Consider the following 11,406-nt stretch of genomic DNA (forward strand, 5'->3'; position numbering starts at 1 on the left):
AAAACATTCAAGCGCATTTTTCGATTCCCAAAAGTCATATCGACTGTACCAAATCTACAATCGATCACAGCATGCGCGGTGCTAAAAAATGGCCGACCCAAAATAACATTTTGTTGTTGTTTTGGGTCCGCGAATGAGTAGTCCAAAACTAAAAAATCAACCGGGTAATAGAACTCATCAATTTTCACAATCACGTTTTGAACCATTCCTCAGGGTAGCTTATGAGACAAATCGGCTAAAACAACCGTTGTCTCTACTCTTGCTAGCGGACCAAAGTCGTATTGGTCATATAAGCCCCCCGGTAAAATGCTTACCCCGGCTCCAAGATCAAGTAACGCCTTTGCCACTTGAAAATTACCAACTTGTATATTTATCAATGGCGTACCCGGATCTTTGAGCTTAGGGGGAAGCTCCCCGTTCAAAACCGCACTTACTTGCCCGATCAAGTCTACCCGCTTAGGCATTTTTTTCTTTTGTTGCCTTTTTTGTGTACATAATTCCTTTAGAAATTTAGCATAAGCGGGTACTTGTTTTATTGCGTCAAGTAGTGGAAGATTGATTTTTACCTGTTTAAACATGTCCCACAATTCTTCTTTTTGGGGACCTCTTGATGCAATAAATTTTTTCTTACCCGTGTCAAGTAAAGCCGATGGAAACGCGACTTGACTCGGTTCACCCTCAACTTTTTCACTCTTTTCATTTTCACCCAACCCCGGTTTGTTAACATTTGATTCTTTAGGTTTAACCAGTGAAACTTCATCATCACTCTCATTACCCGTAACATCCTTAACTACCCCCTCAACCAATTCCGGTGACAAATTGGCTTTAAACTCCTTGCCACTTCTTAATACACTAACATGACTAATATTAACATTATTACCTCGTGACGAACCATGAGAAGGATTTACCTTGGTGTCGCTAGGAAGTTGACCTTTGTTTTTCTTCAACGCCGCCATGTCGGTAGCCAATTGACCCATTTGGGTCGTTAGTGATTGAATGCTCTTGTCACGAACCTCATCCTTTTGCAATCGGACTTCATCGAGTTGATTCCGCTTTTGCATATCTTGTTGCATAGCCTGAAGAATATCCATGACTTCATTCCCGCTTGATGAGCTTTGACCCGAACCATCTTGACTCGTTTGTTGAAATTGCCCTTGATAACCATAGTTGTTTCCACCCCGATAATTGCCTTGATTGTATTGTTGACGAGGTGCGAAGTTACCTTGAGCTCCTTGAAAGTTTGGGTTAGCTTGGTTCGCCGCATTCCCATAACGGAAATTAGGATGATTTCGTAACCCGGGGTGGTATGTGTTGGAGTTCATGTTGAAATTTCGACCACCCCCTCCTTGAATTGCATTGACTTCCTCTACTTGCTCATCAACCACCCCCACTACACAAACTTTCGCCGTATGGCCTATTTCATTGCAATTGGTGCACACGTTGTACACTTGGCTTGTGGTTTGAACATTATTGTAGGACCGGTTTTGACTCCGAAATGATTGTGAAACGAACGTATAACGTGCGGAATCCGTACACGAACGCGACCGAACACACGAGATGTAATATAAACGTGATTCTATTGATAAATCTGAAAACGTATAGCACCTGAATCACCAACAATGAACTTTCTCTCTCTAGCTTCTCTCTCTAACCTCTAGCTCTCCAAGTTCCAAAAGTTCCAAAAGTTCTAAATGAGAACCCTAAAGGTTCTATTTATAGGCCAAGGAGTTTAATGAGGAATCTCATTAATTACAATTATGCCACCTTGCCTTTTTGACTAACTATCACTAAAATAACAAAATAACTCCCGTTTCCTTCGGTTTCTGCTACGGACTAGATTGACGGAGGCGATAGACAGATAATGCATTAACAGACTCCCTCTTGGATATTGCTGTAGTCAATCTATAGTCAACTCGTAGCATCTTTTCTTTCTCTCTCTCTTTGAGTCTTCTTGAAGCTTTAACACTTCTTTAGCAACACAGACTTCCCCTTGCTTAAACAGAATCCCGGTGGATCTGTCTTCAGCTTCAGCTTCCCCTTTTGGTAAACTCTTCAGGCTCCCCCTTTCGTCAAGCTTCCGTGCTTTGGGATCGACACCTTGCTTTCCGGCTACAAGCTCTTCCAGAAATGATATCTGGCTCTATGTATGCTTTCATTTTCGTTGAGCTCGTCTTCAGACTCCCCCTTAGACTCAGCTCTTGGGATCGTAGTCTGGATCTTTCCTGTAATCCTCAAACATTCATAAGTAACAATATTTTCGAAATCATTAAACATGTTCTCTAATACACTCCCCCTGTCAACAAACTTCATAGTTTTGACAATATTAACAAATCGGATCGTAAACTATCTCTATTACAAAGATTTTAACAATCTACACATCCAAATCCCTCTCAGTTAATCATTCAAGTTCAAATTACTGACCTTGAAGATATTCACAAGCTGTTTTTGAAGTTTTTCTAGAAATTTCAAGTTTCAAATTAATGAACATGTTTTATTTTCAGAAACACAATCAGCTTACTTAGATTTTGAAACTCAACAACTCAGACATCGGTTTATCGAAAATAAAGCAGAAATCAAAATCTTTTTGTATTTTCTGAAAATATAAAGCAGTAAGAAATATGTACAAACATATTTACAGATAATATTTTTGTTTGAGTATGCGTCAGAGGATCATATCAGTTTTTGACAAGTCACAAGTACCGTTGAGCTTAAATTCACATTAAGAATTAAACAATTCACTTAGATTGTCGATATACTGATCCATCTTAAATTTTCATACAAATTTCAACTGATTCAGGATACCATTTAGATATTTTAAGAACTTAAACTCATTCATGTGTCCCACCTCTTGAATATACTCCTGTATCCAGAATCCCAGATATTCAGTCTTACAGGTGAGTATACCACAGATGATATCTGTAAGGGGTTAGATTCGAAACCGTGAGAGCTCAGGTCAGAACTTCCGTTCAGCAGAGAGATGACGGCTCGACTTTTGGTGTGTCCCCTTTAGAGGATCTTTTAATTACAACAGCAACGACTATCAATTTTATTGTTTCATCAACTTGCTGAGGGCGATGCTATGTTTCAAGCATTTTGCAGAAAGTATTATTCGGGGACTAGGTCAGTACTTCCATACAGCAGAAGTCCCGGAATAATACCCCAGATATCACTGAGTATAAAGACCTAGTATCTCAGAATATGGGACCTTTCAAACGAGATTTCAGGGGTTACCTATATATCCAAGTAGTGTTCCCCACGAAATAAGCAAGTATTTGAATTTAGGTTTATATCCCGAAAAAGTTTACTAAGTGTATAAAAACCTATCGGCATATCATCAGTGAGACTGTTTAACGCTATTAATTCTTTACAATTCTTTAGCATACTGTAACTGTCTACTGATGTACTATCATTTCCTCTTTTTACGCAAAACTCAAATTTTTGAATTTTATCATGTTTTTGACTTTTTCAAATTTTCTAATGTTTTTGTATTTTCTGACAATATATCTCCCCCTAAAATGCAAAATCATAAAAGAAATTTGACAAACCGATACTGATAGCTTTGTCTCGCCATCCATTTTCTGCATCTCATGCTCTGTTTTGCAGAAAATATAACACTTTAAGTAGAAAATATAATGTACCCCCATGTTTTGCAACCCATTGATTTTGACAGTTAGAAAACCGTTCTTCAACCTGTGACAGTAATCATGCTTGTTCAGCCGTGAGGGTTTCGGCGTAGTCACTCAACACTTATTCAAAGCAAACTAACATCAAACATCACAATCATCACCAAACAAACAAACAGCAAACAAGGAAACAACAATCATCAAACACAATTCAAATTTATACAAAACAACAAACAAACTCCCTGTCTGACCAAAACCAGGGATCTTCAACCTCTTCCTGTGCAACACTCTCACAATCTTCATCAGCATTTAGCACCTGCACATTTATCAAATACTCAAACAATTTGACAAAAAAAAATTCAATCAATAAAGATGCCGATTCATGCTTCGCGATAAAGAAAGCTCCGGCAATTCCAACCGCTTAATCAAACATGGTGTCCACCCAGGCCTCAACAGCCTTAGGTGTAACCTTGATTCTAGCAACCTGAATTTTAAAGTTTTCAGCCTTGAGCGGTGGAAAATTTGCATCATAGGCAACCAAAACTGAATCCTCAGACGTTTTCACCTCAGAAGTTGAACTTATTGTTTCAGTTTTTGGTTTCCAAATTTGTTTCTGTTTCTCATCTTTTATCAAATCAACACGTTTCTTAACCGACCACACTTGACCTCCCAGAGTACCTCTTTTGTAAAAATTTGTTTCTTTCTGAACCTTTTGAGTTTGAACAACATTTTTAGGTTTCCAAATCTCTTGAGGTTTTGTCACACCAACCGATGTTCTCCGAGTCCATGATGTTCTCATTTTAGATGTGTGAGAATGCCAACTATGTCTTAAATCGAACCTGATTGAGTTTGATTTCCAATTTTGATTTGAAGCAAACTTGTTTGTGTTAAACCTCCAAGTTTGTCTCAAATCAAATCTGGTTGACCTTGGTTTCTCATTCCCAGATTTCTGTTTTTCAACATCAACAGACTTTGGATTTTGACACTTCCGTACAACATGTCCAATTTGATCACATTTAAAACAAACTTTCTTTGACACATCTTTTGGCTGTTGTTGTTTCTTTTTCATGGCCTCAAACTGTGCATTAGATTGTTTTCCAATTTTGAATTTTTCTTCTTCGGTGAAGCTTTTTCCTTGAACAAAAGTCATTTTTGTCTGAAAATTGGACCTTTCAGTTCTGTTTCGATTATGTTTCTTCTTATACCCCAAACCAGACTTCATGTTTTTCTTCTTAGAACCAGGTTTGTTATAAGACCCTTTGAAACCTTTACCAGCAAACTTCGACATTTCAGACTTCTCAATTTCAACCATCTTGAAAACTTTGTCAATTTTCTCTGAAATCACATTCTGAATCGGGAAAACAACATCTAAGAATAGTTTGTCCGATCCAATCATGGTATAAACCAATCCTTTTGAATCATCATTCAAATTCTTCTCGGATTTTGTGTCTTTCAGATATCCATCATAAAGATTTCCTTCATCTTCATCCTGTGATTCAGACTTACCTTTTGTAGAATCATCTTTCAAAACACTATCAACCACCTTACTCACCACCTCTGAATCATTAGTATCATCAGTTTTGGTGTAAATCACATCGATACTTTTCGGTAATTGGTCAGCTATGTTCAAACCCTTTGCCACCTTTTCCTCATCATAAAAAGTATAATTTTCTCTCGATGGTGGTGGTACCTGATGATATTCTGAACCAATACCCTTTTTACAATTATTAGTATCTTTGTCATTTGGGGTGATATTGAAAATGCGTTCGAGAATGTACGAAGAGTTATGATAACTTTGAAGTTTTGTAACAATCTTTTCTTTTTCAGCCAAGACTTGTTTAAGATTAGCAATTTCATCAACACGCTTGTTTAATTCAATTTGCTTTTCTTTAAACTGTCTTTCATACATTTCTTTGGTTGTTAAAGTTTCAGACAATCTTTGATCAAAACTTTTGACTTGGCTCTTCAAAGTATCATAAGCTTCTTGTACTCTCTGACTTGACCATTTTAAAGAATCATACTGTTTTTGTAACTCTAGAAACTTAGATTCTTTCTCAATGCAATCAACACATTTTGTGTCACATTTTTCTTTCAAAACCTTATTTTCTTTTTCAAAATCATGACATTTCTGTGTTAATTTCTCAACTCTTAATTTTAGACTTTGCTCTATGTCAATCCTTTCTTTACATTTCAATTTTAAAGCATTTTCAAGTTTATTCATTTCATTATCTTTTGTTTTTATTATTTCTTCTTTTTCAGTACAGGCTTTGCACTTTTCAATGCAATTCCTGCACTTGTTTTCCTTTTCTACAACCAATTCAACATTTGATAATTCAGAAGATTTTATTACCTCAGTGATTGACACCTCGGCGTGCTCAGCTGCCTTTGTCTCCTGTATCTTCTCAACTTTTTCTTCCATCTCTTTCAACTTCTGTTCTTCCTCAGCTTTTTGATTCTCTTCACCTGCAAGCTTTGCAACAGTCTTTACCTCTTCAATCATCTTCTTCAACTCTTCTTCTTTTCTCTTCTTCATCTCTACCACCTTCGGTAGACTTGCTTCAAAGACTTCTCTCAACTTGTTCATCAACTCTGGCAGATAGCTTTGATCAGAAAGCCTTTTTGTGTTGAAAGTATGCTCACTTGGAAACACATTGGTTACAGCATCAAAATCAACTTTTGACGGATCTACCACTGGATTACCATGTGGATCCAAGTAACACTCCAACTCTTCATTCCATCTCTTGGCTCTTTGTGCTTCTTGAAATGGTTCATTCAATTTTCTAATCTCCCATCTCGCACTATCTCTTCGCCACCAGGCATCATGATCATTATTTGCCATGTCTTGAAATTCTTGAAATACCTGAATCAACAGACAAACAAATACTTATTAGTTAAAAACAATATCAAGTAATTTTGAAATACACTAATACTCAATTGTCGTGAAATGATCTTGACACTTGGACGAAATCAGATTGAACGTATGAGCGAAATCAGATTGGTCAAATAAGCGGATTTTCCCTTTGAAACGGAACCCTTTCAAACGGTAGGTTAATTCAAACGGTCAGTCAAATTCAAACTGTTTCACGTTCAAACGGACATCAGGTTCAAACGATCACCATTTTCAAACAGAATACAAGTTTTCAAACGGACTACTTTCAACCAGACTGCTTTCAAACGAACTCCTTTCAAACGGACTGCTTTCAAACAATAGTCATGTTTCAAACTATATAGCTGCTTTCAAACGATCAATTCAAACGACAGAGGTCATTCAAACGGAAGTTGTCTAATTTCAAACGATATAGGCCAATTTCAAACGGAAGTTATCCACTTCATACGACAGTTCAAACGGAAGTAACCTTTCAAACGATATGATGCTTGTTTCAAACGGTAGTTCAAACGGAACCTAGATTTCAAACGGTCACTCGCTGTACAAACGGAATCGGATCAAAAAATTCGAATTTCTCCTAATCTGCTTGGAATTAGGATCTGAAACTTGGTAGGGTTGTTAATCAGATGTTTACGCACCACATATCCAAAATTCAGCTGAAACGGACCTTGAAAACCTGTTCAATTTGGCGACTTTCAGAAAAAATGTGAAAAATATTAAATAGATGAAGAAATAGATGAAATTTGGATCTGATTCTGATGAAATCCTGTGCGAAATCGTGTGATAGATCAGTGCAATCGAGCTCCTGCTCTGATACCACTTGTAGGACCGGTTTTGACTCCGAAATGATTGCTAAACGAACGTATAACGTGTGGAATCCGTACACGAACGCGACCGAACACACGAGATGTAATATAAACGTGATTCTATTGATAAATCTGAAAACGTATAGCACTTGAATCACCAATAATGAACTTTCTCTCTCTAGCTTCTCTCTCTAACCTCTAGCTCTCCAAGTTCCAAAAGTTCCAAAAGTTCTAAATAAGAACCCTAAAGGTTCTATTTATAGGCCAAGGAGTTTAATGAGGAATCTCATTAATTACAATTATGCCACCTTGCCTTTTTGATTAACTATCACTAAAGTAACAAAATAACTCCCGTTTCCTTCGGTTTCTGCTACGGACTAGATTGACGGAGGCGATAGACAGATAATGCATTAACAATTACTACTCTCTACTCCATGCACTTATGGCCTTTCTGTCGCATGCCTTGCCCGCCTTGAAGATTGAGCTTTTCTCTTCGAATTCATCGCCATTTGTTCTAAAAATGCCCAAACAACATGTTCATAATCCGTACCGAATGTACCATTAGTGATCGACATTAGATCCCGTGCATCCTCCGAACTCAACCCTTCATGAAACGCATTCAACAATTCCCAAAGTTGGATCCCGTGATGAGGGCAATTCCGTAACATCATATTAAACCTTTCAAAGGCTTCATGAAACATCTCCCCTGATTGTTGTTGAAAACTTCTCAAACCTCTTCTAGCATCATTGGTCTTTTGAGAAGTGTAATATTCATCCAAGAATATTTGCTGCATATCAGCCCATGTAAAAATGGATGTGGAGGGCAACGTGTGAAACCATTTCTTTGCTTTATCTTCTAGGGAGAATTGGAAAAGGACCAACTTGACATCATCCGCAGAAAACCCTTGACCTCCAATAGTGTTGCAAATGGAGTCGTATGTTTCCAAATGAAAGTAGGGTTCTTCCGTTGCTAACCCCTTGAACTTTGGTAAACTTTGTAGGGCGGTTGTTCTAACTTCAAAAGTTCTTCCATCCGCACGATGAGGAATCTCTACCGGTGAAGGATTGTTAGTGATAATGGGCCAGAAGTGAGCTTCAATTCCCTGTACTACTTCCCGTTGATGTCTTTGAGGGGCACCTAATGTTGCTCTTGGTTGACCCATTTCCCCTTGCATAGGCCCTTGAGGAGCAAACGGTGGTTGATATTGATGTTGATGCATTGGTTGTTGTTGAATCGGCCTTTGAAATTGAGGTTGCATGTTTTGAGGCTGCACTTGATATAGTGGTGTAGGAATTGTGGCCCTTGCGGTCTAATGTGTTGCACTCCAACCGGTAGTCTACCCATATTTTGAAATTGTTGAATTGGTTGACTTTGTTGACCCGCTTCCCCTTGTAGTCCCAAATATCCTCCATCACCCCCATAGTAAAAATTTTCCTCTTCATACCCCCTAAAATCCTCTTCATACCCTTCTTCGTATCCATCCCCTTGAATTCCCGAAGATTGCCCAAAGGGAAGAGTTGAATATTGAAAACCCGATTAGTTTTGTGGTCTAAAGGATGAAGTAGCATGCACAATAGTTGAATTTGGTGCGATTGTGAAGTTAGAGGACGATTGTCCCGTAGTAGGAGGGAAGAAGTGTGACAATGGTGGAATTGTAACGGAAGGGCTAAAGGTAAGATTGGGTTCAACTTGAGTAGTGATCGGTTGCGTGGTGTTGGTTGGTGTAACTTCAAATGGTGGAGTAGGTTCGATGGTGGTATTAGGTATAGTGGTATTTGGTGATGGTTGTGTGGCAGTAGGTATGAAAGTTGAGGTCGTTTGACCCGTTGTGGGTGGTACTTGAGATTCTTGCATGATGTTTCTTGGTGTAATAGGTGAAGTAGGTGAACCAACAATTCTGTTTTCTCGTAATAAAACTCTTTTTTGCCTCAATGTTCTCTCGATTTCCGGATCAAACGATAGTGGTGACGACTTGTGAGAGCCTCTAGTATGCATACACCTGAATGTACCTGCACACTAAACACAACCAGCGTAATCCCGAAAATAACAAAAACAAAACTACTAAATTAACACACGTTACGCACTACTCTTCGGCAACGGCGCCAAAATTTGACGTGTTGTCGTGGTACACACAAATTTAATCCAAATAACAACTAATAGATAGTGGTAAATGGGTATCGAACTCAGGGAGTATGTGGAAAATGCGTTTAATCTATAGCTTTGTGATTTAACTACAATTAACCTAATTTGCAGAAATAAAAATCAAGAGTTTGTTTTGTTTGGTTTTAAGAACTAAATTACTAGCTAATTGCAAATCAAAATTGGTTGTCTAACAGATTAAGGGAAAATGACCATCTCAGGTTCCGGTTTCTTTCAACACTTGTGTGAAATTCCAACTAGAAAGAGTTACATAGACATAACTCGTGTATAAACAATTGTTGTGATAAAAGGGAACAAAGTACTCGGATTATATGAATGCGAGGTTGTTTCCCGATGATCAATCAATCAATATCCAACCCTAACCTTTCCCGTGATATCTCGATTGCCAACAGCACCAAGAACGTACGTATTAGACTAGAATTGCAATACCAATTAACAAGCTACAATCAATTACTCATACACCATGATAATCAAAGCAAACACAATGTTATCATTCTAGAAATAAAGAAACAAACACACAAGAGTTTTTTAGAAACCTTCACCTAAGATGATCACCGGAAGTTTAGCCGGACATGGCTTGGTGAATTATCATAACTTCAATATCCAAGTTCATATGAATCGAAAATACAAACCGAATGTTTAGAGATTGTTTAGAACCAACCACAATGAAGCAAAATCGCCCCCAAAGTGCAGAGAAACTGTTTTAATGTGAAAGGACACCCCAAAAAACTGTTTTAATGAGGCAGTTACATTTTTTCCGTCATTTCCACCGTAAATTACGGTACCACCGTAAGTTACGGTGGACCAAAAAGTGTTACGGTGAAAGTAGACTGAGGTACGGTGGGATTTGGGCAGATTCAGGGTCCACCGTAAGTTACAGTACCACCGTAAATTACGGTGGAGCCCTGATTTTCTTGTTTCTTTTCGTCTTTCCTCCCATGCATGCCCCGTTCCATTCCAAACCGTCCAAAGCAGCGTTTTATCCCTTTTTAGCTCCTGAACTGCACCTGAAACATAAGCAACCGTAGTCATCTAATTCAAGATAGTTACGCGATTAAGTGAATGATAAATTCGTCTTTTAACATCATTAAGGGTTGTACTATGGACCACCCGTCAATGCTCACCTTTACACTATGTGTATTGACCTTTATTTTAACGTATGTGACGGGGGCTTAGGATGCTTGCTTGCTATTTGATGGAATTGAGCTAGGATGGAGTCTAGAAACAAACTAAATAAAATCTGAGTTGTCGGAATGGATATTAGTCTTTGAGAACAACGTCTGTATTAACTGTTTTTATTTTATATGTTTGTGGTATGGGACATGAACCTTAATATATTATAACCAGTTGTTATGGATTCTCCTGGACAATCTGTTTTGCTCAGTGCCGCGCCCTGATGTTTTCGTCATCGGTTGGGGTCTGACACAAATGGTCTTTAAGGATTTGTGAGGACCGTTTTCCTTATGAATAGATCAGGTAATATCTATTAACCTAGTCCAAATTGTGCGGAATCCAATTTAGTTAGTTTAGGCAACACAAAAAATTTAACTTAACATGTTAAAAATTAATTTTTTAATTGGGGAACATTAAAAAAGTGGGGAACCGGGGAACACTCTTAAAAATTTAACTTAACATGTTTAAAATTAATTTTTTAAAAATCTTTTTCGACGCTTCTCCTTATATATACTTGTAGAAGCATTTTTAATAAAAAAATCAAAAACGAAAAATATTAAAAAAACAATTGAAAAAAGGCTAAAATTTTTTTTTTTTGAATTTTTTTATTCAACTAGTTTCTCCTCCTTTTTATAAAGAAAAGCGTTGATTTTTTTTAAAAAAAATGATTTTTAACATGCTAAGTTAATTCTATAAGATGTTACTGGTTTTTAAACATTTTTTTTATATTTTTCGTTTTTGATTTTTTTTATTAAA

At 37.5% G+C, this 11,406-nt stretch overlaps 1 protein-coding gene across 1 annotated transcript; it reads right to left on the reverse strand.

The window, feature by feature from the left end:
• Positions 1–209: 209 nt before the first annotated feature.
• LOC110893251 lies at positions 210–1,322 on the reverse strand. Its single transcript, XM_022140370.1, has one exon. It carries the CDS (start codon positions 1,320–1,322, stop codon positions 210–212), a length of 1,113 nt encoding a protein of 370 aa, XP_021996062.1.
• Between the last annotated feature and the right edge of the window lie 10,084 nt (positions 1,323–11,406).

The sequence above is a fragment of the Helianthus annuus genome, chromosome 2, assembly GCF_002127325.2.
Source record: "Helianthus annuus cultivar XRQ/B chromosome 2, HanXRQr2.0-SUNRISE, whole genome shotgun sequence".
NCBI lineage: Eukaryota > Viridiplantae > Streptophyta > Magnoliopsida > Asterales > Asteraceae > Helianthus > Helianthus annuus.